General features: G+C 46.3%; 5 protein-coding genes and 2 long non-coding RNA genes across 10 annotated transcripts; 4 read left to right on the top strand and 3 right to left on the bottom strand.

Moving 5' to 3' along the window:
- Positions 1 to 242: 242 nt before the first annotated feature.
- Positions 243 to 1,864, bottom strand: thap11 (THAP domain containing 11). Its single transcript, XM_067249053.1, has 2 exons — positions 913 to 1,864; positions 243 to 534 (listed from the first exon to the last, which is right to left on the bottom strand). Exons 1-2 carry the CDS (start codon positions 1,763 to 1,765, stop codon positions 452 to 454), a joined length of 936 nt encoding a protein of 311 aa, XP_067105154.1. The 5' UTR covers positions 1,766 to 1,864; the 3' UTR covers positions 243 to 451.
- Positions 1,865 to 2,592: 728 nt separating this feature from the next.
- cenpt (centromere protein T) lies at positions 2,593 to 6,932 on the top strand. The gene is made up of 13 exons (XM_067249321.1): positions 2,593 to 2,700; positions 2,810 to 2,936; positions 3,049 to 3,202; positions 3,320 to 3,413; positions 3,560 to 3,690; positions 3,776 to 3,839; positions 3,999 to 4,144; positions 4,287 to 5,237; positions 5,393 to 5,734; positions 5,827 to 5,926; positions 6,038 to 6,193; positions 6,346 to 6,450; positions 6,699 to 6,932. The coding sequence occupies exons 1-13, from the start codon at positions 2,612 to 2,614 to the stop codon at positions 6,826 to 6,828; spliced, it is 2,589 nt and encodes an 862-aa protein (XP_067105422.1). The 5' UTR covers positions 2,593 to 2,611; the 3' UTR covers positions 6,829 to 6,932.
- A 206-nt stretch (positions 6,933 to 7,138) lies between these two features.
- On the top strand, positions 7,139 to 11,149 carry gfod2 (glucose-fructose oxidoreductase domain containing 2). 2 transcript variants are annotated; one of them, XM_067249484.1, is made up of 3 exons: positions 7,139 to 7,415; positions 8,258 to 8,619; positions 9,273 to 11,149. In XM_067249484.1, exons 2-3 carry the CDS (start codon positions 8,367 to 8,369, stop codon positions 10,208 to 10,210), a joined length of 1,191 nt encoding a protein of 396 aa, XP_067105585.1. In that variant the 5' UTR covers positions 7,139 to 7,415; positions 8,258 to 8,366; the 3' UTR covers positions 10,211 to 11,149. The 2 variants fall into 2 exon arrangements, with proteins under 2 accessions (XP_067105585.1, XP_067105586.1); XM_067249485.1 differs by lacking the exons at positions 7,139 to 7,415; positions 8,258 to 8,619 and adding an exon at positions 8,650 to 8,784.
- A 442-nt stretch (positions 11,150 to 11,591) lies between these two features.
- LOC136955764 (inner centromere protein A-like) lies at positions 11,592 to 13,569 on the top strand. 2 transcript variants are annotated; one of them, XM_067249486.1, is made up of 3 exons: positions 11,592 to 11,869; positions 12,350 to 12,790; positions 12,882 to 13,569. In XM_067249486.1, exons 1-3 carry the CDS (start codon positions 11,611 to 11,613, stop codon positions 13,280 to 13,282), a joined length of 1,101 nt encoding a protein of 366 aa, XP_067105587.1. In that variant the 5' UTR covers positions 11,592 to 11,610; the 3' UTR covers positions 13,283 to 13,569. The 2 variants fall into 2 exon arrangements, with proteins under 2 accessions (XP_067105587.1, XP_067105588.1); XM_067249487.1 differs by having other exon boundaries at positions 11,592 to 11,854.
- Positions 13,570 to 13,910: 341 nt separating this feature from the next.
- LOC136955544 (adhesion G-protein coupled receptor G2-like) lies at positions 13,911 to 17,381 on the bottom strand. Of its 2 annotated transcripts, XM_067249259.1 has the most exons (9): positions 17,217 to 17,381; positions 16,825 to 16,965; positions 16,579 to 16,692; positions 16,465 to 16,498; positions 16,292 to 16,380; positions 15,530 to 15,795; positions 15,293 to 15,359; positions 14,919 to 15,199; positions 13,911 to 14,522 (listed from the first exon to the last, which is right to left on the bottom strand). In XM_067249259.1, exons 6-9 carry the CDS (start codon positions 15,771 to 15,773, stop codon positions 14,404 to 14,406), a joined length of 711 nt encoding a protein of 236 aa, XP_067105360.1. In that variant the 5' UTR covers positions 15,774 to 15,795; positions 16,292 to 16,380; positions 16,465 to 16,498; positions 16,579 to 16,692; positions 16,825 to 16,965; positions 17,217 to 17,381; the 3' UTR covers positions 13,911 to 14,403. The 2 variants fall into 2 exon arrangements, with proteins under 2 accessions (XP_067105360.1, XP_067105361.1); XM_067249260.1 differs by having other exon boundaries at positions 16,825 to 17,381.
- LOC136955546 (uncharacterized) lies at positions 17,299 to 20,828 on the top strand. The gene is made up of 3 exons (XR_010878163.1): positions 17,299 to 17,346; positions 17,554 to 17,607; positions 20,743 to 20,828. It is a non-coding gene; the product is annotated as an uncharacterized lncRNA (long non-coding RNA).
- On the bottom strand, positions 20,737 to 23,737 carry LOC136955545 (uncharacterized). Its single transcript, XR_010878162.1, has 5 exons — positions 23,624 to 23,737; positions 21,482 to 21,637; positions 21,271 to 21,408; positions 20,992 to 21,162; positions 20,737 to 20,803 (listed from the first exon to the last, which is right to left on the bottom strand). It is a non-coding gene; the product is annotated as an uncharacterized lncRNA (long non-coding RNA).
- Positions 23,738 to 23,971: the final 234 nt, after the last annotated feature.

Here is a 23,971-nt window from a genome sequence, read left to right on the forward strand (position 1 = left end):
AGGATTCAAATTGTTACTGTAAATGTCCTGATGTCCTTTCTTACTGTGCCTGAGTTGGTCACTTTCCAATCTTGATCCTTAGTTCTTTCATCTTCAAATTAAAATAAGCCTGAGTTTATACATGTTTTTACATGTACTGAATCACCAAATAGTTCTCCACAGTATCACACATATCACGCTCATAGTAGAAAGACTATTGGTTTCCATGCTGCAACGAAAGAAAAATACTCACAAAAATAAGCTATTTCCAAAAAGAAATTTACTTGAAAATGATATGGTTTTAGTTTCAGAACAATCGTTAATCACAAGTAGTCATAGCTGTCAGCTGAACAGTGAGACCAGGTGTCTAACTGAGCAGGGCTGGAAAGAGCTGCAGGGTCTCTGGGTGCCAGAATGTCCTCACAAGAACAAAGAACTCAGACAGAACCAGAACCTCTCCAGATTATACATATTAGGCCCATATCCAATCTTCCCCAGTCAAGTACACTGCAGAACCTTGTTGTGGAGGATGGCCTCTGAGGTGACAGACTGGTGCTGGAGTTAGAGGGGAGAGAAGTCATTATACAACCAAACATAATCCTAATTCATAGTTCCAAGACCAGTTAGGCAAATCTGCCTCAACATATTTTCTGAAAGGCTGCTTGCATGTTGTATAACTGTTTGACTATACTGAGTCAGGTTTATAGGCAACTATTGGATTATTACTATCAACTAGCTGGCCAACACATAGTGCCATTGGTAGTAGACAAAGAAGTAGTTATCTGCACTATTGAAAATAAATTGTCTTCGCTCATTTTGTACAAAAGATGGTTTGCGGCTCTGTCCATGGATTCCTTGGTGTCTTCTCATGTTTGAGTCTTAGGTCGTACAGCTCATTCATATAAACTCATTACTGTTCATATTTCTTCCTACCAACTACAGCCATAGCAGCAGCTGCACCGGCGGACAGTAGCCGGTCCCGCTCCCGCACCTCCTCCTGCAGCTTGGCCTCGCTCACGCGCAACTGGCGAATGGTCGCCTTCATTTCCTTCATTTTCACCTCCATGAGCGCGATGATATCCCGTTGTTCATTCAGTTTCCGCAACAGTTCAGCAGAAGTGGTGCCGGTGGTGAGCGAGTACGCGTGGTCCAGAGGGCTGCTGAGCACGCTGACGTACTGCACTGTTTGTTGGTGGGCAGCGGCCAAGGCCTCTATAGGAGATAAGGTCTCTCCGGCCAGGTCAGTAGAGCTAGAAACAACCGCTTTGAGGCAGGTCCCGTCTCCCTGAGCTGGTAGACTGGCTGTGCCAATATATTCGCCGTTCTGGTCTATTTGTACCACAGGGTTGTCGCTGTTTGAATTGGTACCTGTATCGCTCCCGGCTGTTTCTGCTGCAATGTGGGCACTTGAAACAACGTTGGTGATGACAATGTTGCCAGCAGGAGTGGAACAACGTTTAGGACTGGAAAGAGGAGCAGGGGTTGTTGTGGTCACCTTCCTGTTCCTTCCTCTGCGGCTCTTACGTTCGTTCACTCCTCTAAGCGGGAAAAGAGTTGGAACTCGAATGGTGTACGTTTTTCTTCCACCAGCAAAATGAACGCTGCACACTCGGTGGCCAGTTGTAGGTTCGAAGGTATTGAAACAACCGCTCACCCCGGTCCGAGAGATATTCTTTAGCCAAACCTCCCTCTGAGTGGCATCCTTGGGAAATGTATAAAACCGTAGCTCTCTGTCCCGGTGAGAGTTGTTATAGCATCCAGGGACACAGCAAGTGAATCCAGGCATCTTTATTCAGACGCAATGAAGACCAGTTCCTTATTATTTTGAAGTTTGGTCAAATTTATTTTTGTTTCGTTCTCCTTCGAGTTGTTATCCAGCTCAGCGGCCTTGAAGCGGAACTACACGTCCCACAATGCTTACAACTTCCTGTTTTGGTTCATAAACAGGTTGTCGACGCATACAATTTAATTTATTTTAAATACTTCCGCATATATTGAATTATGGAGACATCACACATTTCTAAATATATTTGTTTATTTTGGACATCATGGAATCTAAATTGGTTGACCCAGTATTCATGCATTCGAAGGAAATGTCAACCAGAGCACATTGTCAATAAGAACTACAATTCCCAGAGTTCAGTTCAAACCCTGTATTTACTCGCGAGAGAGACTTGAATTCAAAGGCGGGAGTCGGATAAACACAAAAAAACTGCCAGGGTAAGCTACTACAAACAATTTAGTAATACACTGAGTCAAGACTGTATTTTATTTTATTTTTACAATATACTGTACATTCCAGTTGAGTTACCTCGATTAAGCTATTGCTGTTTGCGTTTTCATGAAAAAGGAGTTAGCATTAGTTTAATGACGGTGTTAGCCAACCAGCCAGTTTAATTATGACATGAATAGCTAATACTAGTGTGGACGATCAGTTGTTTCATAATATTGGAGGCTAATAACATTAAAGGGTATGACGAATGCAGGAGTCTACGTAATATGAATACATAGAAACCTGTACAGCTGTTTTCTGATTGGCATAATACGTAAGTTGGCATTATACAGTTTGTCAGCTAGCTCTAGTATAACCATTACGCATTACTACAACAGATCAGACTCCGTCCGACAAGAAATGGATTCTGTTGACGAGGACTTGTCTGCTCGGATCCTCCTGAAAAATGTCCTTCATGCAGAGCCGTCCAGGTCTCCCGTTACCCGCAGGTAAGTCGTGCGGCCTCCCGGTAATTTTAGATCCAAAATATATACCAGGCACTCAACATGGCCTCCAGAACCACGATGTTCTGTCCTGACCCTTGACTCACACTACTAGTAGGTCGTCGAAGGCTCAGCCCCCGGTCTCCGGCCCACGACATAGTGCCAGGCTGAGGAGGAGTGAAGCTGGAGCTCTGACTCCCCAGGAGGCCTTAAGACACAGTATGAAGCAGAAGCTCCGTGAGGTAAGGCAATGTAGAGCAACATGATCATCTGATGAACCCACCGCTACCACCCCATCCCCCCCACTGTCAGGCATTTCCAGGCTTTGCGTTTCATCATACTCATGTTTTCCAGAGCACTTCCAGTCTGTCGCTGCCTCCCAGTAAAAGGCGGACCGTGTCTACTGTGGTGAGGAAGGTAAACATACCTACCCCAACTGCAGTCTCACTTCTGTACCACGACGAGGACATTACACCAAGGCACCTTCTGAGGGGCATTCTGCAAACTGGTACGTTGATGACCTCTGAGCTTATCTCATTCAGTGTTGCTAGGTGAATTGAGGACTATATGAGTGCATACACTGTCTGTTGATCAAAGCGCTATTTCCACCATCTCTTTGTATCAGAGCCAGAGACATCACTGCTCATACAGGACCGGCCTATCAGGAAGGAGCTTGTACTTCCTTCAGCAGACTCCAGTCTTAACAGCAACCGTCCAAGGTGAGCACACGCAATATTTGCTGAATTTCTGAACGACTCATTTCTCAACGTCCTCATTGGTATCTTTAGTTGTGTTTGACAGATGCTAACGATAATGCATGGGTTTATATGTGAGTGTGGTCTGATGTGTTGTTTCTTCCTTGTAGTACTGGGCTGTCAGGACTGGACCTGCCTGATTTGACCACGATGGACGTGGGTAACCCTGTGAAAGCACTGAGTAGAAAGCGACCACGCCGGAGCCTTAACGTTACAGCGTTCGAGGGGCATCTGGAGGATGGTAAAGTCAACATGTAGTATATTTTTCAATTACAACAGCAAACTTTACATTAGCTGTAACTTGTTTGGGGGTTACTTGTGAGCAGGTGGAGACCAGGAAGGTGCAAAATCTGCAGAGGACCTCTCAGCTTTGTCTTCCACTTCTTTGAGGTAAGAAGCTGCACAGCCTTACCCGTTCTTGTGTCTTATGACTTTCTATTTCCACGCTGTGATTGGTGAGCCGTGCCGAGTCAGTAAGACGTTAAACTGTTTTCTCCCAAGTTAACAGCAGTGAATGTAACTGGATGATTTTGCCCTCGCCTTCTCTAGCTCTGTCACCCTAAGTCTGAAAACTCCCTTTGTTGACAAACGTCCTGAGATAAGGGGTCTTCAGAGGAAGGTAGAACATTGTCATAAAATCGATGTGGAGGAATTTGATGCAGCCGTTCAGAGTCGAGAGAGAGGTGGACATCCAGGTAAGACACTCTACAAGCACCCTCCTTCTCCTCTAGGTCTGTTCTGTGGGGCTACAAGCAGCACCACGTTATCTGTAGCAGTAAAATGGGAAAGCTTTTGACTGTCATTTGCTAAAATGCTTGTCTCACCTTTCTCGGCCAGATTTGTCTGTTGGATTGCAGTCTCACTGTGAGACTGTGGAGCAAGAAGGCTTCACCTTGCACCTGTCTGATCTCAACGACCCTGACCTCACAAGTGATATCATTGGCAGCACAGAGCTCTATGCCCAACCTGCCACCATGAGTGAGACCTTCACCATCACACAGGATAAAGACACTGTTACCGCTACTCAGATGCAGAGAGACTTGGAGGGAGTGGAGGATAAACAGGAGGGAGAGCTGGAGTCTAAGGAGATGGAGCTAGAGGAAAGAACGGAAGGGATGTCTGGAGAAACTGGGCAAAGAGGAGGCTCACTGAGACCAGAAAGAACTGCATCACAAACAGAGGAAGTGGATTTTGGACGCTTTCTGACAGGGGAAGAAAATGAAGTAGGATCTCAGACAGGAATAGGAGAAAGAGAAGCAGCAGGAAAATCTCAGACAAGTGAAGAAAAAGACCCAGCCGAGTCTCAGACAGGAGAAGAAGAAGCAGCAGAGTCTCAGACAGGAGAAGAAGAAGCAGGAGAGTCTCAGACAGGAGAAGAAGAAGCAGCAGAGTCTCAGACAGGAGAAGAAGAAGCAGCAGAGTCTCAGACAGGAGAAGAAGAAGCAGCAGATTCTCCGACAGGAGAAGAAGAAGCAGCAGAGTCTCAGACAGGAGAAGAAGAAAAAGAAGCAGCAGAGTCTCCGACAGGAGAAGAAGAAGCAGCAGAGTCTCAGACAGGAGAAGAAGAAAAAGAAGCAGGAGAGTCTCAGACAGGAGAAGAAGAAGCAGGAGAGTCTCGAACAGGAGAAGAAGCAGCAGAGTGCGACTGGGAGGACAGTGGGAAGCAGGTATCAGAGCACTTCAGTCAAAGAGCGTTCCGCTCAGAAGGTGGGGCCAAGCTGCCTGTCATGATGGAAGGAGGGAGGGGCTATAAGAGCATGGGGGGGACTCTTCACCCAACAGATCCAGGTGAGTCCTCTACAATCAATGGCAGATGATCCTCAGCTAATTGTAACATGCTTTGGAGGTGTTCATGGTTTTTAATAATGTGCTGCTGGTCTGTTTCCATTGGAGACTGATTCATTAATTCAACTGCCAGTAATGGTACTGTGGTATGTCTGTAGGTGGTGCTGGACGGAGGGCTGAGGGAGACCTGCCTAATGAGTTGCAGAGTGGGCCTGGTGCATCAGAAAGTGAACACCTCCACACAGCTACCCTGGGCAGTGTCTCTCCATCACCGCACCACCTGGGAAACAAAGCAGAACAGAGGGGTTCCAGTGGAGCTGAGGACAGTCCTGGTCATGTGGAAGAGAACGCCATGCCTCCTCTCGAGATGATTGCAGAACCAGAGTACCACACCACCAACAGAGATTCCTCTCCACTGCACCCCCAGAGCCAGGTGGAGGAGGAGGAGGAGGAGGGGGGGGAGGAAGAAGAAGAGGGAGAGGATGGGAGTGAGAGTGAAGGTTTAAACCCTAATGTGCTTTCCAGTAGAATGGATAGATGTATATGGGTTTGTGTGTGTTTTCTGTGGAGATGACTCCCTCTGTTGTTCCAGAGCTCTCTATGAAGACTCCTGCGTTTGTCAGAGAGAGAAGGAAAGCTCCGTCCCTGGACACCCTAGCCACACCCACTGTCTTCAGAGAGAGTCAGCCGAGGCAAGTCACAACTCACCTCAGATCACGTACCATTCCTTCATCAGTGGTGGGAGGATTGTTATGAGTCAGTTGTGTGGACTAATATATGTGTGTGTGTGTGTGTCGCTCCAGTGTGTCAGTGGGGGGGGTGAAGCCCAAGGCAGTAAGGAAGAAGCAGGCTGCCTCAACAAAAGACTCTGGGCTCCCCAAAAGCTACATCATGAGTGTGTTCAAACACTTTGCCAAGACCAAGGTTTCTGCTGATGTTTACCCAGTCCTCAAAGAGATGTAAGCAGCTATCTACCCTCATAGCACACTGAGCAGCAAACTACCTTCCTTCTAGCAGAGATTATAGGCTTTTTCAAATGATCTTCAAGTGGTTTCAGGATATTGGATACATTAAGTTTGATTTCAATTAATATGCGAAATTGATTGTTCAGAATGGAGCGCTACTTTGACCGCCTCTCTGATGACTTGGAGACATTTGCTGCTCACGCCAAGAGGAAGACCATCGAGGTGGAGGATGTGGAGCTGCTGCTGCGCAGGTGTGTGTGTTTTCTTTGTGTCAGTTGTGTGCGCATTTCTGTGCATGCGTATGTGTGTTCAGTTCACTTCACTTTTTCATCCTGAAGGTAGTCAGGTGGTTTAATTCTAAAAGTGGTTGGGTAACTTTGTGTGCACTGTTACAGAATAAGCAAAAGTAATAACAGCCACATTAGCAATACATTGTTGAGTTCTGTGTATTCTCATCTGTCGGAAATGATTCATTCCTATGTGAATTCCCTCTCTTTAGGCAAGGCTTTGTGACTGAAGGGACACCAGTGAATGTTCTGATAGAGAAATACCTGCCAATGGAATATCGCAAGCTCCTTATCCCAGTGGCAACCAGTGGGAACCAGGTTATTCCTAAACAAAAAAGATGAAGAACTGTCTGAAGACTTAAGGCTGTTGTTAACAATAATGACCATATTATCCTAGAGTTGTTTATTTGTTTGTCTTTTATATCGGAACAGATATCAGATAATAAAACGTGTCTCATTTTATATAACGTATTCTTATTTGTTGTATTCGTGTATGTTTGTAATAGTCGATGGTTGACTTGTGATTTTTTTTAGATTAAAACCAGATAAACAGTCAAATGTAGAATAATGTCAGACAGCGGATGAAAATGGGCGTGCCAGGAATTCTGTCTGTCGGAAGAGACTGCGCAGCCGCATTTGTACCAAATGATCATCAGAGAATCAAACACGGATGAGCGAGGTTAGACTTGCAACAGAATAGTTCCGTGGACTGGTTGTATTTTATGTATGGTTTTCATTTATATCTTATTAAACTAGATTTATTCCCGATCTGAAAGGGTGTTGCGAGCCAGTCAATGGTACAGGCATTTTGTCAGTGTTGGACAGTCATCTCAACTAGGGAGACGGGCACGGTAGAACTGCGATTCCTACGCGGAGGGAGGCGCCAGCTAGCTAACTAACCGGTTAGCTAGCGTATTTGCAGTCTAAAAGTAGGTAATGATTAACCAAATAATTAACCCAATATTCGTTTTTGACTTATATAGCAGAAATATTCTCGATACAACCATTCACCCTGTCCTGAATCTTGCATTTCAAATAAGGTTTGTAGTTAACCATCACTATCACTATTGTTGGCTAGTTAGCGAGATTCTTCAGACAAGACATGTGTTATGTGCCATTCTGTCAGCCTTTCGGCAATACAAAATGAATATTTATTCTTATGTGATTAAGCTTAAATCTTATCTAGGAAGCGAGAATGTGTGAGTAACGTCAGTACAACGTGCTTGTGATGAATTAATGAGGTTCTTTGTGGTCACTCGGCAGGTGCACCCTCTTTTCTATTGACATGCTAATGAGCTCACGACTCCATCGCCAGATGGGCAGTGCATTCGGGTCATTTTTGAACACGAATATTGTCATTCATTTGTACCTCACAGGCACCCGTAATAACCTGTCCTTATCTCTCTCTAGATAAACATTGCCCCATACTATCTCTCGAGTACTTTGTTCTTGGTTCAGTTTATTCTACCCAGGTAGTTTGAATATTTTTATGAACCGTATATGTATCGATCAATGTCAGATCTCACAGGTACACACAACTAAAGAACAGACACCTTCAAGACCAGACTCTTCACAGGCAGCTGGTTTTGAGCTTGTGTTGGGTGTGTCAGTGAAACCTCGCAGGAATGTTAACTATGGCTGTGGCAGGGAGCTTTCCCTCTAAGACTACAGATAGCATGAGCTGGTTAATCAGGCACGTGACACTGTCATTCAGTGTGTTCTGTGTTCCTTTTGTCTGTTCTATTATTCAGTTTATTCTCTTATCTTCCAGAAAAGGCCCACCTTGCCTGCCAGCAAGAGGGGTCTGGAGCAGAGGCAGCTGGGATGCTGTGAATGTTGTGAGGCTGGTCGTGGAGAGGACCGAGAGCCAAGCAGCAGCCATGTTGCCAGGCGTAGGTGTGTTCGGCACTGGGAGCACAGCGAGGGTGCTGGTCCCACTGCTGCGATCAGAGGGGTTCGAGGTGCACGCCCTCTGGGGCCGCAGTGAGGAGGAGGCGTGCTCTCTCGCCAAGGAGCTGGGAATTCCATTTCACACCAGCCAATCAGACGATGTCCTGCTGCACCCTGATGTTGACCTGGTCTGCATCTATATCCCGCCTCCACTCACGAGGCAGATCGCTGTGAAAGCCCTGGGTAGGACAACAAGCACTGGACACACACAACTCTCCAGTATTCCCCATTATATTTCTACATGGGCATCCATGCTATATTCTATCATACACACCAAACACACTGTTTTGCTGGGGTCGGGCCCCACCCAGGAAGTACAGTCTTCCTGCCCCCTACTCCCAGGCTTAGGTAATCAGTCACGGTCTGATGTGGGTTGACTTAAGATACGCCCACCACTATCAATGCACTTTCTCCCATGTTCAGCTTCTCTTTATGATTCTGTCTTGCCCTCTGTTTTCCATTTATCTCCCATCCTGAAGTGTTTTGACATTGTTTAGCTGTGGTGGAGATGTCATTGTTTAGCTGTGGTAGAGATGTCAGAGAAGGTGAGGTCAGCTTATCTTGTGGAATTCCTGAGCATTAACTTCAGCTTCCTGCTTTACTTCCTGCTTCCTGAGTGGGTCCCCATCAACGGACACCGCCCGATTGAGCTCAGCGGGGGGAAAGAACAGAATCAGATTGCATGTTCTTTTTTCCTACTGTATTGGCTTGTGGTGGGGCTCAAGGCTGGGTTCATGTGTCTACTCCCATACATGGACACAAGCACAGTGTAAATCAGAGAGCTCCCCCTCTCTCTGTAGGCATTGCTAACACTTGTCTCCCCTTTCTCGCTGCAGGCATTGGTAAGAATGTTGTCTGTGAGAAGGCTGCTACAGCCGTAGACGCCTTCAAGATGGTGACCGCCGGGCTCTATTACCCCCAGCTGCTGAGTGTAGTGGGAAACACGCTCCGCTTCCTGCCTGCGTTTGTGTCGATGCGCCAGCTCCTGGCCAAGGGATATGTGGGCGAGCTGCAGGTGTGCGACGTGCGCGTCTACGGCCCCAGCCTCCTCGACCAATCATACGGTTGGACCTGTGAGGAGTTAATGGGAGGGGGCGGGCTTCACACAGTTGGCTCCGCCATCATAGACCTGCTGAGTCACCTGACCAGGGCGCGGGCTCGCCGGGTGCACGGCCTTTTACGCACCTTCGTCAGGCAGAACAGCTCCATCCATGGCATTCGCCGGGTCACCAGTGATGACTTCTGCTTCTTCCAGATGCTGATGGGTGAGGCTAGCTCTGGCCTTGGCTCCGGCCTTGGCTCCGGTCCTGGCTCCGAGCCTGGAGGTGTGTGCTGCACTGTGACACTGAACTTCAACATGCCTGGGGCTTTTGTGCATGAGGTAATGGTGGTGGGCTCGGCAGGCAGGCTGGTTGCCAGGGGAACAGAGCTGTTTGGCCAGCTTAACGGGGCCAGTGGAGAGGAGCTCTTGCTGGGGGAGAGTGGCGATGTTGGGCCAGAGGGCCGGGACCTCCCCCTTCCACACCTGCGGGGCCTAGGCTCCATGGTAACAGCGCTGAGACACGCCTTCCAAGCACACGAGGAGCGGCGGTCATGGGCAAGGGGGCCGGTTGCTATGGCAGCGACATTTGAGGATGGGTTGTATGTACAAACAGTGGTGGAGGCTGTGAAGCTGTCGAGCCGCAGTGGCGAGTGGGAGAGCGTGGAGGTCATGACCCAGGAACCAGATCCCAACCACAACCTGTGTGAGGCGCTCCAGAGAAATAAGAACTGATCACCCTCCTTTTCTCACTGCTACACAGAGGCTCAGGCTGAGGGTTGTGTACTGTGTATACTGCGTGTTTACATTTCTAATCTTTTATCAAATGTACACTGTCTGGATTAGTGTCTTTGACTTGGCTGAATATAGCCACATATTTACATATCGCTGTCTAACCACTGGTCTCTTTAGGAGAGTGAGTTTAAAGGATTCAAATTTAGTCTCACACTGGTCTTCACATCAACAATGTCGCTAATCAGCTCAGCAGCCAATAGGATCCATCCTCCTGGATGTGGTAGGATTGAAACAGCTGTTTCTGTGAATATGTTAAGGCTGGAGGTAGAGGTGGGGAGATGGGAGTATCTTGATTTAGTATACAAGGTTACTGGCTTATTTAGTAAATCATGTTGCATTAGGTGCAAATGATGATTGCAACATACTCAGGTGTTTATCACACAGAAACCAATAATTTCTTGCTTTCAAAGACCACGGCATTAGGGTTAAAGTTAATATGCATGCTCACTTGAATATATCACCTGATAAGTCCTTGAGCTAACCGTTTTGCAGTTTTTGACTTCAAAGTACTTGAACTATGCCCTTAATGATCAGTTTTACAAGTAATTAAAGTTCTGCTAATTAACACAAGTGTGCTGCTCTGGAAACCGTGTATATCTGGATTCCTGAGTGGATTTGTCTGAAAGATTGTACTGAGCTGTATTTATTTAAAGAAATTAGTTTGTGTTCTACTGACGTAAAGTTAGTTTGGTGTATTTAATGAGTACATGTTCAGTACATTAAGATGTACAGAGTTTTAAGACGCATATTTATATTTTTTGTGTAAGCTATTATACTTCACTTTGACCTGGTGATATCACTGTTTAACATGAGACTTTTGTCAGGACTGGTGCTTATACTGTTATTCTAATTAATAAATCCCCACCATTTCCTTTTGAAGTATATCCCAAGTGTTTAAGTGTGTGTGCGAATTTCTGTGGTGTTATGAATTGCTATATCTGGGGGTCTTTATATATATAAACTGGGAGGCCTCAAACAAGGTAATTATGCAGAAAAATGACTTTGTAACTAGCTAAATCGATCCATTCCATAGTTAATACTGTGTTAATAATTAGGAAAGTGACAGGACAGTATGCCAACAATATTTCCCTTTCTTTGTTTAAGTTGGCTTTTGTTTTAAAATATTTGTATTTTTGGGGGGCATGTAGTGACCAAATGCAACGTTTTAGTTCAATTACCAAATATTTGCTGGGAACATTTGTTCGAAGAGAGGATAGTCTCGTGGACATTCGTAGTCGGACAGCGCGAGATTTGGTTCTGCTAATACCACCATTACGATAGGGGGCAGCCAAGCATTTCCTACACAGGCCAACCAGTCATTTTGTAAACTGTTGGCTAAAATGGCTCCGAGAAAAAGAAGTGTGGTATGGACATTTTTCAGGGTTTTAAATGAGAAGAAAGTACACTGTTTGTTGTGCATGGAGATCGTCGTTTACAACGGGCACACCACTAACATGCTCCGGCATATGCGTACCAAACACCCGAAAGAGTTCAGCAGCGCGGCAACAAACATCAGGCCAAGCGCTGGGACAGGAGACGAAAGTGAACCGATGATTACAAACAGTGGAGACGAATACACTTCTGGTATGGTTACATATTGTAGGTAACGTTACCATTGCAAAACACCAAACCCCGCCAGACACTTCTGGTTAGCAACCTAGCCGGCTAACTAGTCCTTCTAAGTGAGTGTCCGCTGATGTATCAAAAGTGCGGTTTTGTGTTCATTTACCACTCGCTGAGTATCGATACACTGTGAAACCTACCTACCCAGCCAGCTTCGACCCGTGTATGCCGCTGAAATTAGTACCATCTTTGCGCCTTTTATCTATTAATCCATTGTGGACGCAAGGTCTTCCATAACGTTATGAATTTCCTCCTGGAAAAGGGCCTAGACTGACTGTATTTTATTAAATTATATGATTATACATTACTAGTAGGCTATCCATGTAATATTAAACCTAGGCCCAGGGTGTTGCAGTGATATGTTTGGGGTTTGAGAAGACCATCCCCAGTAGTATGTTACTAGAACTGTAGTGGGTTCTAAACGGATTCTAAACGACATGTCAATGTTTCTTGTAGTGGAGGTAGCGCTGGAGGAGGACCACCCAGTACAGATCACCACGGTGAATGAAGCTGACATAACGAACGCCATCAATGGAATCCTGAAGGCGGCGGAGCACCAAGCAGTGGAGGGCCAAAGTGAGGTTGTAACTGCAGACACCCAGAGCCATGTGGGGAGTGGTCCCAGTCCATCGACACGGAAGTGGAGTTCAATATGGACTCACTATGAGCGCCTGGAGGACCAGAAGCGAGCTCTGTGTTTAATATGCTTAGAGAAGATTCAGCACCATAGCAGCACCAGCAATCTGCATCGCCACTTGTCCAAGAAGCACCCAGACGCCCATGCACGCATGGAAAGTCACAGCAAGAAACGCCTCTCTAAAGGTGCATACAGCACCCCTGTCAAAGAAGGCCAAGCCAGGCCCATGGGGAAGATGAGAGTGTCAGAGAAATATCAAGGTGAGTTTGGTGGGTCCATGTCTGTCAGGTGATGACTGTATTGTTGAAAAATTATGACTCATAGTGTTAACTCCATTGAAAAAACCACCAGACATGTTTGATGGCGAGGTGCGTGTGTTGGAGCGTGAGCGCGAGCTGACGGAAGCTCTGAGGAAGGCGCAGCAGCAGGAGGCGCGGGCACTGGAGCAGCAGAGGGAACTCCTGGACGCTCTGAGACGAGCCAACACCAGGGAGGCCGCCTCCGAGAAGGAGGAGCTGGAGGCTCTGAGACGAGCTCAGGAGCAGGAGGCCCGCGCCCTGAGGAGAGAGAGGGAGGAGGCGCAGAGGGAGAGAGCAGAGGTGCTGGTGGAACGGGAGAGGCTACGAGAGGAGAGGGAGGAGCTGGAGCGTCTACGGAGGGAGGTTGGGGTGGGACGGGGCCAGCTGGAGGAGCAACCCACAGGGCTGTTCCAGGAACAGGGAGCGGTGATGGCCAAGGAGACTCATGGTTAGGGGGATGTGAACCCTCAGATTGTCAACAGTGACCTGAACCCTGGCTGCCATGTCCACATTCTCCCATGTTATGAAGTCTGGATTTAGAACCCCTCATCCCTTTATTTCAAAGGAAGGAAGAGGGGGTGGAAGCCTATGTCGCAGTTCTCAAGATGTAAAAATATTTTGTAACTTTTTTACAGTGTATATATAAGCCGGTAGTATGTTCTTGTTTAAGTTAAGGAGGGTCTGTACCTGTGAGTTTTGCCCATTCATTCCCCCTTACAATAAACAAATGGCTGTGAAAATGGGACTTTATTACTTATTCAGTCAAATCTGTCACTGTTTAACATTTGACATTCCACCAATGCTAATCTGTTTTAAACAATGGCACCTGATATATTTTATTTTCATTTGTTTCAGCTTCTTCGATTGTCATACTTATAATGCATACTATGGCTATCATCAGTTTCTACAGAATTCCTGTTTTAGCTTTCTTACCATTGTAGATTCACATTTTTATATTGCATTGTATTCATTTAGCAGATGCTTTTATACAAAGTGACATACAAATAACAAATAGTAGCAAATATTACTGTAGATAATCAAGGATTCAAAGTGAACAGTATTTCAAAGGGCCATGGAACGATCTATTTTTATCAGGCACCGTGCAACAACAATCCCAACTACAATTACATTACATAGAATTCAAATGATAGGACAGTGCAACAATAACAAGAGATCATAATGACATAAAACTACCAAATGCTGATTAAAAGAAGGACTCTGTAGGAGAGAAAGTATTTGATTGCTTTACACAATCCGTTGATTGCTCATTTAACTGCTAAATCAGTTAAAAAACAAAACTAGTTTCTTTAAAGGTACAATAAATAACGTAAAAAAATATTTGGAGCGCCCCATATTTTCCAGCCAATTATGTTCAAGCTATCTTGTTCCAGCCATTGCCAAAATTAGAAATTCCACAAGAGGCACCGAGCTGTCTGTTGCTAAAGAACTCTCAGAGCACCTAACTGGCTTAAACATATTTAGGTGACAACACTTTTTTTTCTGAAATAAATCTTTCCTATTGTACCTTTAATTGTGCTCTGAATTGTAGTTTTCAACACAACTTGTAGGAGGCCTCAGTTATTTACTTGAGGCTCTGATGTTGTGAGCGTTCTCTGGCTTGTTACAACAGACTTTCTGTGCTCCTTTCCCTCTCTCCGTCTTTTGATGCAAATCCACAGAAACAGAAAGAAGCCTGCAGGCAACAGAAAATTACACGGAAAATAACAGTTTTGCATTATATATTTACATTTACATTTTTTCATTTAGTAGACGCTTTTATCCAAAGCGACTTCCAAGAGAGAACTTTACAAAAGTGCATTATGAAACAAGGTTTCTTCTGAAATGACAAGTGACATCATCACACAACCTGATCTTGTTTAGACCAGGCAATTTCTCACACCTACACAGGGGTGTTCCTTCACCTTGTGATTTAAAGTGCAATTCAATGTAACTAGTAATTACTACTAACTTAGTATTTAAGTTAATCGGATTGATACTCCCTAAACTGCTCTTTTATAATTCAATTTCTCAAATTCAAAAGATTTAACTGCTAAGTGGTGTATTACTGTTTGAGGGATGGGATCGTTACCTTGCAGTGAGTTGAGGATGGTGAAGGTATAGAGGATGACATAGTTGGTGTAGCCAATGGAGAAGAAGCCCAGGCCCCAGGTGAGGCCCAGGATGCAGGTGAGGCCCAGGACGCTGCAGACGGCCCTGTTGTTCCTCGTCTTCTGCAAGGGGGATATCCCAGATCGCATCCTACACATGGTGGTCATGGTGAAAATGAACATTCCTCCGTTGAAAAGTAAGACCACAATGAGATAGGCCAGGACTGAGCAGTACTGCACAACATCAGCTGTCATCCAGCACCTGTGAGGGAGAGACAGACATACATTGAATCCAAATAGTGTCTTGACTTCTGACATTCATGTACGTGATACTCCACATCTTCAGTAAACTCACATGCCGTCTTTCAGGCCATATGGGGTCCAGATCCCTGCTACAACAGTCACCACCACTCCTGACAGCCCTGGGAGAGGGGATGGGAGGGGGTTTGACAACATTGCATAACTTTTATAGTTTAATTATTATGATGTTCATGGATTTAACTTATACAGTATACTTTGCATTGTCACTGAATGTCAAGGTGCTAATCTGAATGAATTAACAGCAGGATAAATGAATAAAAAGCAGGGGTACCCCAGCCCAGCAGGCTGATCTTCAGCAGGTAGTGCTCGGTGTAGGTGTTGTAGACCTGCACCAGGAGGCGGTACAGGTGCAGGGCCTCCAGGCCCATCCAGGAGAAGCAGGTGAGCAGGGCGTAGTGCAGCAGGCCACCCAGCACCTTGCACAGCAGTGAGTTCTCCCAGGCAAGGGACATGCTGGCCAGCAGCAGCAGGTTGAGCAGCAGCAGAGAGCCCACCAGCTGGAGGTGGATCACCATGGCTTTGTCAGTCGCCTGGGTCCTGAGAGCCAAGGAGAGAAACTCTAAATGAGGGGTTTGAACCTTCTGTTTATGAACCCACACAACCAACCACTAGGGCAAAATTGAAGTGGTCTAGGAAAGATAAATAGCGTCTTTATTCACAGGTGACTCACGCATGCTGCAGACAGTGTGTCAGTAATGTAAGGGCACAGAAGAAGGCAGAGATGGCTCCTCCCACTATGCTGAGCTCTCTGAGGATCTGAGCGTGCTCTTTACTCGGGACAAGACCAGGGATCTGAGCCAGGAACATCAGCCGTCATTCACAATGTGTAACCGTCTAGACATCACCTTTAGTCAAGTGTTTGAACACGTTAAAGTGTTAAAACACAAAAGTTCAATAAAATGTCATGGCACCAAGATGAATAACATGTCTGTCATAAAGGACTTTCAGATGATTCCTATGCAAATGTCCTAAACATATCCAGTCCTAAACATGCAAATATAGTTCACAGGAACAGAGGAAAAGGACAACATACCATGAGGGTGAAAAGGGAGAAGTGGTTACAGCTACAGACAACGTGTTCTGGGAGGGTCAGGGTCTGGCAGCCATCAGGAACCCAGCTCCCTATATGAGGGACTCAGACACTTTAATATATGTATTTTAACATAATGTACATTCACACATTGTCATGTATGTAGATATGTTTACCTGTCTGGTTCAGGTAAACACATGTTGCATTCCCCTGAGGAAGATCACCACGGCATAAAGATTAGTAAACTCAGAAATCTTATGATGCCGACTGCCGATGTGGCCAATAGGTACCTTTTGGTCATAGGTGTATTTGAAGCTGATGTTGAATGGTGTGGACAGGTTAGACATGGTAATGTTCACAACCTCAACACCAAAGGTGATATTGTAGAGACGTCCCTCTGTAGTCTAGAGAAAGAGATAGGGACAGTGTGTGTTTTTATGTGTGTTTAATATGAGTGAAAATGTTTTAGTATGTCTGTACGTGCTTCATGTGTGTGAAAGTATATGTGTTTAGTTTGTGGGTGTGTGTGAACTCACCTGACTGGCAGGTGGAGTGTTGTTCACAGTGAAGGTGAAGGTCACATTGTTGTGGGCCAGTGTTGGGTCCAGCTTTGAGAAGAGGTCAGTAGGCAGGTCCACCTGCAGGTCAGCTTCCTGCTCTAAGCTGCTCAATGATATCTGTGGACAGTTGATAACACATATATTAAACAGCATCATGTATCGTGTAAATACAAGTACTAAGTGGGTTTAGGAAGAGGTGTTTAACAGTCTAGTGATTTAATATGGCAGTAAGACAGGAGCGGAGAGCTGGTGTTATTTTGCAGCAGTGATGCTTGTTTGTTGTTCAGCCATGTTGTTTTTGAATGGTGGTTGAGTGGTGCTAACTCAGCAATATGCCGACATTGTTCATAGCCATGTTGTAGTGTTACCGTGGTTGCAGAAACATAGAGTTTCATTCTGGTGTAATCTTTTATCTTGTGCTCCACAGTGAGGGTGGCACCATACTCTGTGGCAGAGGATGAGGATGGGATCCCAGAAGAGGTGGTAGCAGAGATGGTAGTGGTAGGGGTGGTGAAGGTGGTAGGGGTGTTAGGGGTGGTGAAGGTGGTAGGGGTGTTAGGGGTAGTGAAGGTGGTAGGGGTGTTAGGGGTGGTGAAGGTGGTAGGGGTGGTGAAGGTGGTAGGGGTGTTAGGGGTAGTGAAGGTGGTAGGGGTGGTGAAGGTGGTAGGGGTGGTGAAGGTGGTAGGGGTGTTAGGGGTGGTGAAGGTGGTAGGGGTGGTGACGGTGGTAGGGGTGTTAGGGGTGGTGAAGGTGGTAGGGGTGGTGAAGGTGGTAGGGGTGGTGAAGGTGGTAGGGGTGTTAGGGGTGGTGAAGGTGGTAGGGGTGGTGACGGTGGTAGGGGTGGTGACGGTGGTAGGGGTGGTGACGGTGGTAGGGGTGGTGAAGGTGGTAGGGGTGGTGACGGTGGTAGGGGTGGTGAAGGTGGTAGGGGTGGTGAAGGTGGTAGGGGTGTTAGGGGTAGTGAAGGTGGTAGGGGTGGTGAAGGTGGTAGGGGTGGTGAAGGTGGTAGGGGTGGTGAAGGTGGTAGGGGTGTTAGGGGTAGTGAAGGTGGTAGGGGTGGTGAAGGTGGTAGGGGTGGTGAAGGTGGTAGGGGTGTTAGGGGTGGTGAAGGTGGTAGGGGTGGTGACGGTGGTAGGGGTGGTGACGGTGGTAGGGGTGGTGACGGTGGTAGGGGTGGTGAAGGTGGTAGGGGTGGTGACGGTGGTAGGGGTGTTAGGGGTGTTAGGGGTAGTGAAGGTGGTAGGGGTGTTAGGGGTAGTGAAGGTGGTAGGGGTGGTGACGGTGGTAGGGGTGGTGACGGTGGTAGGGGTGTTAGGGGTGTTAGGGGTAGTGAAGGTGGTAGGGGTAGTGAAGGTGGTAGGGGTGGTGAAGGTGGTAGGGGTAGTGAAGGTGGTAGGGGTGTTAGGGGTAGTGAAGGTGGTAGGGGTGTTAGGGGTGTTAGGGGTAGTGAAGGTGGTAGGGGTGGTGAAGGTGGTAGGGGTGGTGAAGGTGGTAGGGGTGGTGAAGGTGGTAGGGGTGTTAGGGGTGTTAGAGGTAGTGAAGGTGGTAGGGGTGGTGAAGGTGGTAGGGGTAGTGAAGGTGGTAGGGGTGGTGAAGGTGGTAGGGGTGTTAGAGGTAGTGAAGGTGGTAGGGGTGGTGAAGGTGGTAGGGGTGTTAGGGGTGTTAGGGGTGTTAGGGGTAGTGAAGGTGGTAGGGGTGTTATGGGTAGTGAAGGTGGTAGGGGTGGTGAAGGTGGTAGGGGTGTTAGGGGTGTTAGGGGTAGTGAAGGTGGTAGGGGTGGTGACGGTGGTAGGGGTGGTGAAGGTGGTAGGGGTGTTAGGGGTGTTAGGGGTAGTGAAGGTGGTAGGGGTGGTGACGGTGGTAGGGGTGGTGACGGTGGTAGGGGTGTTAGGGGTGTTAGGGGTAGTGAAGGTGGTAGGGCTGTTAGGGGTGTTAGGGGTAGTGAAGGTGGTAGGGGTGTTAGGGGTAGTGAAGGTGGTAGGGGTGGTGAAGGTGGTAGGGGTGTTAGGGGTGTTAGGGATAGTGAAGGTGGTAGGGGTGTTAGGGGTGTTAGGGGTAGTGAAGGTGGTAGGGGTGGTGAAGGTGGTAGGGGTGTTAGGGGTGGTGAAGGTGGTAGGGGTGTTAGGGGTGGTGAAGGTGGTAGGGGTGTTAGGGGTGTTAGGGGTAGTGAAGGTGGTAGGGGTGGTGAAGGTGGTAGGAGTGTTAGGGGTAGTGAAGGTGGTAGGGGTGTTAGGGGTGTTAGGGGTGTTAGGGGTAGTGAAGGTGGTAGGGGTAGTGAAGGTGGTAGGGGTAGTGAAGGTGGTAGGGGTAGTGAAGGTGGTAGGGGTGGTGAAGGTGGTAGGGGTGTTAGGGGTAGTGAAGGTGGTAGGGGTGTTAGGGGTAGTGAAGGTGGTAGGGGTGGTGACAGTGGTAGGGGTGGTGAAGGTGGTAGGGGTGGTGAAGGTGGTAGGGGTGTTAGGGGTGTTAGGGGTAGTGAAGGTGGTAGGGGTGGTGAAGGTGGTAGGGGTGGTGAAGGTGGTAGGGGTGTTAGGGGTAGTGAAGGTGGTAGGGGTGTTAGGGGTGTTAGGGGTAGTGAAGGTGGTAGGGGTGGTGAAGGTGGTAGGGGTGTTGGGGGTGTTAGGGGTAGTGAAGGTGGTAGGGGTGTTAGGGGTGGTGAAGGTGGTAGGGGTAGTGAAGGTGGTAGGGGTAGTGAAGGTGGTAGGGGTGGTGACGGTGGTAGGGGTGGTGAAGGTGGTAGGGGTGGTGAAGGTGGTAGGGGTGGTGAAGGTGGTAGGGGTGTTAGGGGTAGTGAAGGTGGTAGGGGTGTTAGGGGTAGTGAAGGTGGTAGGGGTGGTGACAGTGGTAGGGGTGGTGAAGGTGGTAGGGGTGGTGAAGGTGGTAGGGGTGTTGGGGGTGTTAGGGGTGTTAGGGGTGTTAGGGGTAGTGAAGGTGGTAGGGGTGGTGAAGGTGGTAGGGGTGTTGGGGGTGTTAGGGGTAGTGAAGGTGGTAGGGGTGGTGAAGGTGGTAGGGGTGGTGAAGGTGGTAGGGGTGTTAGGGGTGTTAGGGGTAGTGAAGGTGGTAGGGGTGGTGAAGGTGGTAGGGGTGTTGGGGGTGTTAGGGGTAGTGAAGGTGGTAGGGGTGTTAGGGGTAGTGAAGGTGGTAGGGGTGTTAGGGGTGTTAGGGGTAGTGAAGGTGGTAGGGGTGGTGACGGTGGTAGGGGTGTTAGGGGTGTTAGGGGTAGTGAAGGTGGTAGGGGTGTTAGGGGTAGTGAAGGTGGTAGGGGTGTTAGGGGTGTTAGGGGTAGTGAAGGTGGTAGGGGTGGTGACGGTGGTAGGGGTGGTGAAGGTGGTAGGGGTGTTAGGGGTGTTAGGGGTAGTGAAGGTGGTAGGGGTGTTAGGGGTGGTGAAGGTGGTAGGGGTGGTGAAGGTGGTAGGGGTGTTAGGGGTAGTGAAGGTGGTAGGGGTGGTGACGGTGCTAGGGGTGGTGAAGGTGGTAGGGGTGGTGAAGGTGGTAGGGGTGTTAGGGGTGTTAGGGGTAGTGAAGGTGGTAGGGGTGTTAGGGGTGGTGAAGGTGGTAGGGGTGGTGAAGGTGGTAGGGGTGTTAGGGGTAGTGAAGGTGGTAGGGGTGGTGACAGTGCTAGGGGTGGTGAAGGTGGTAGGGGTGGTGAAGGTGGTAGGGGTGTTAGGGGTGTTAGGGGTAGTGAAGGTGGTAGGGGTGGTGACGGTGGTAGGGGTGGTGAAGGTGGTAGGGGTGTTAGGGGTAGTGAAGGTGGTAGGGGTGTTAGGGGTAGTGAAGGTGGTAGGGGTGTTAGGGGTGTTAGGGGTAGTGAAGGTGGTAGGGGTGTTAGGGGTGTTAGGGGTAGTGAAGGTGGTAGGGGTGGTGACGGTGGTAGGGGTGGTGAAGGTACATGTGGAGGTGAAAGGGGTGGTGGAAGATGTTAGTGGGGCTTTAGTAGAAGATTCTGGACATGGGGTCCCTGGAAATGAAATGTTAAAGAAGTTTTAAAAACCATCTACCTCTGGAATAACATTTCTCTATTGTTTATTTTTCATCCTGATTTACAACATCCTATGTTGCTGTTTTAAAGGGAACTTGGGCCATTAACACTATGGTTTTAAAAATTACAAATGTTTTTACTGAATAACAACTACATCTGACTAGTACCGTTTATACTGCTGCACTCATATGCAATAGTGAGTGCAGCAGTAGTTGTATTCTCCATCTCTTTACATCCGCAGGGCAGGTATTGAGTTCCACAATATGGGCCTGTCTTGATCCAGTTTGTATGCTTTATCATCCAGTTGCATGTTGTCCCATCAAACCACTCGCATTTTTCTTTTATTGAAATTAACGCAAATGTTATTAGGGTAAAAGGTTTTAAGGTTTTGTATGAACATAATGAACAATACTAAAATGATTCTACTCAAATTGACATAGACATACCTTTATTCACATGTGGACAGAAAATGTTTAACTGTTGAAAACTTGGGAAATTCAAATACCCACAAAGCTCTTTCACCTTCTCGGGACATTCTCTTTTACATGTGATCCGAGTCTGTTCGTGGCAGCATCCACACGTATCTGCAGAAACCGATACCAGATGCTATTAAATCTAAACCATAAAATGAACAGAAAGCAGAACACTGAACCTCACCTGTTAATTGAGTGCAGGTATGCCGTTTATCTTTATCTGTCTTGTTACATGTGCATAATTTCATATAACAATTTGAGCATTTTTTGTGTTTTATCCATCCGTTTGTTTGTCCTTTCATAATATTTCCAGACCACAAACAGTAGTCACTACTTTCCCCTAGAAAATAAACAAAATATTTTATTAGGGAATAAGGAATATCGTACACATAATAATTTGGAACCGTTTACTTTATATTTCCAATATGTTTAACACTTAACATATATTTCATTTATTCCATTCAAATAACCCTTAATTATGGTTGAAGGAAAACGAATTGTTCTTCACACTGTACAACTTCATATATTAAAAAATATGAGTTGAGAGGTTTAGCTTAACTCGTTGTATAACAAGTTTAAGGAATGTAGTTAACATCTGAATATGCTTTGTGCATGGAGGAAGGTTTGGTGCATATGTTAACTGTATGATATTTGGGTGTGCTTTGCCTTCGGCAAGGGCACAACCTTTGTTCTCTCACATATATATTTATTATTATTATTTATTTTTGCCCCCCTAAATCTTCGTCAATATTTGGCCTACATAGACAACCTAGGTGTCAAAAGTTTCGTCTTGGTAGCGATTGAGTTGCTTGTATTATTATTTACGTTCCGTTGCATGGTTTAGGCTCAAGTTAAGTTTTTGTGGCGAAAAGTGAAGCTAACGGTGGCTAATTTGCTAGCCACAGTCACTGACGTTACTAACGTCCCTACGTCACTAACGTCACGAAAACACGCGTGACTACCTGTAGCAGAACATTCGTTTCGCATCTATTAACTTGGGTGATAGCTAGGCTAACTATAGCTTTACTGCAAGGCAGCTGCAGAAGCGCCACAAGCAAAGAGGCCAGGGTGATGATAACTATTTACTCATTTTACTTTGTGATGTGAAACACAATTGTGAAATGTAATGTACAATATTAGCTTATATTATTAAGGAAGTAGGCCCACATCTACTTTCGGAAACGGTAGTCTACTATTTCACTGAAGTATTAGCATCATGACATTAGCCTCTGTTGCCCGGGCAACACATACTACAGTGGTCTATGATGCATCTGTTTTCAATCGTTAAAATAAACATTCCTCACAAATACATTTTCGTTGTAGGATTTATTATGACATTACATTACAAGTAAACGATTTGTGGGTGAAATTATCATTACCTGTGGTTTCAAACCAGTGTTGCTCACTGCAACGCTGTAGCCTACCCGAGACACTACAGTACAAAAACATCTACACAGCTGTAGGAAGTCAAACGGCAACAGAACATGTTCGGCACTCCCCTTACTTAAATCAAAAGTCTATCTAACTACTAACCTGAACTTCATTGCCACAGCCTAATCTTTGTCAATCTGTTCATGAAAATAATTAATTTGAGCCTAAACCGTACAACGGAACGTTAAATCCAATTCAACCAACGCAATCGCTACTAAGACGAACACAGCAGTAGTCTAGTACTGTACCGTAGTAGTACAATTTACCGGGGCAGCTTCTCCACACAGGGCTATATCGCATTTTGCGTTGTTACTGACAATGATCGCTACCAGTGAGCTTTTTATGAATTAGCGATTTTCCACTAAATAAATGTCAAGCTTATTTATGTTTTTGGGGGCATATTTTCAGTTAGCAGATGGCACTGTTTGAATCGCGATTCCATCTTCTACTGCCGGTACAGTAACGTCGTAGAATAATCTTCAAAGGGGGTTCTTTATTAAGGAATGAATGCAATATGAGTAGGCTAAATGCCGGAAAAAAATCACGAGAAGAGAAAACTTAAAAGGACGTTTAAATCAAAAATTAGGTCAATTTTTAGACCGGTCTGCCAAATGTATTCGTTTTGATTCAGCTATGAGGCTGCCTCTTGCAGGGGAAATGACAAGACATCATATTTCATTCTACACTTTACTCGTGTTTTGAGTTGTAACTGAGCAGCAAAATCTATGTAATCTCTATAAATAATAAGTAGGCCCTATGCATCTTTATATAAAATATACAGAAATATCAGTTGTAAAAATGTCATTCAAAAACGGACCCCTGTGCAACCGACGCAAGCAAGCACGCCCTACAATTTCCCCAGAAATTGTACCCTCTCTAGTATTTAGTGTCCTACCTGAGAGCTTAATAATCAAACAAAAGTTCAGGAGAAAAACTAGAATCCAAAATCTCCCCATGATCTCAAACTTCTGTGGTCCAGAATGCTGCTGAGGGTTCTGTCATGCTGTTGGTTTCACTACTCGTAGGTCTGTGGATAGCAAAATACATGACTTCTGTGGTTTAGAAGATGAGTATGAGAGCAAATAAGATGCAAACACACAGTTAGGTAAAAATGCAAATACTGACAAGAAAGATGCTATACAAATATGTTTTACATGTGTACATCTATTTCTGTGTGAGAAGAATATGAGAAGAAAGATAGTAGGAAACATGTTAATTAATAGTTCATTGCTGCAGGCAGGAG

This window comes from Osmerus mordax, chromosome 13, assembly GCF_038355195.1.
Source record: "Osmerus mordax isolate fOsmMor3 chromosome 13, fOsmMor3.pri, whole genome shotgun sequence".
NCBI lineage: Eukaryota > Metazoa > Chordata > Actinopteri > Osmeriformes > Osmeridae > Osmerus > Osmerus mordax.

Bases quoted from the DNA above. Each gene is read 5' to 3' on its own strand.
- thap11 (XM_067249053.1), bottom strand. From the start codon at position 1,765: ATGCCTGGATTCACTTGCTGTGTCCCTGGATGCTATAACAACTCTCAC. The intron at 535-912 runs GTAGGAAGAAAT...CTCTAACTCCAG, and splicing joins TGCTGCTATGGCTGTAGTTG to CACCAGTCTGTCACCTCAGA.
- cenpt (XM_067249321.1), top strand. From the start codon at position 2,612: ATGGATTCTGTTGACGAGGACTTGTCTGCTCGGATCCTCCTGAAAAAT. The intron at 3,414-3,559 runs GTGAGCACACGC...TCTTCCTTGTAG, and splicing joins CTTAACAGCAACCGTCCAAG to TACTGGGCTGTCAGGACTGG. The intron at 3,691-3,775 runs GTAAAGTCAACA...ACTTGTGAGCAG, and splicing joins CGAGGGGCATCTGGAGGATG to GTGGAGACCAGGAAGGTGCA.
- gfod2 (XM_067249484.1), top strand. From the start codon at position 8,367: ATGTTGCCAGGCGTAGGTGTGTTCGGCACTGGGAGCACAGCGAGGGTG. The intron at 8,620-9,272 runs GTAGGACAACAA...TTCTCGCTGCAG, and splicing joins GATCGCTGTGAAAGCCCTGG to GCATTGGTAAGAATGTTGTC.
- LOC136955764 (XM_067249486.1), top strand. From the start codon at position 11,611: ATGGCTCCGAGAAAAAGAAGTGTGGTATGGACATTTTTCAGGGTTTTA. The intron at 11,870-12,349 runs GTAGGTAACGTT...TGTTTCTTGTAG, and splicing joins TTCTGGTATGGTTACATATT to TGGAGGTAGCGCTGGAGGAG. The intron at 12,791-12,881 runs GTGAGTTTGGTG...AAAAACCACCAG, and splicing joins AGTGTCAGAGAAATATCAAG to ACATGTTTGATGGCGAGGTG.
- LOC136955544 (XM_067249259.1), bottom strand. From the start codon at position 15,773: ATGGTGATCCACCTCCAGCTGGTGGGCTCTCTGCTGCTGCTCAACCTG. The intron at 15,200-15,292 runs GTGAGTTTACTG...TCTCCCTCACAG, and splicing joins TATGGCCTGAAAGACGGCAT to GTGCTGGATGACAGCTGATG. The intron at 14,523-14,918 runs GTAACGATCCCA...TGTTGCCTGCAG, and splicing joins CATCCTCAACTCACTGCAAG to GCTTCTTTCTGTTTCTGTGG.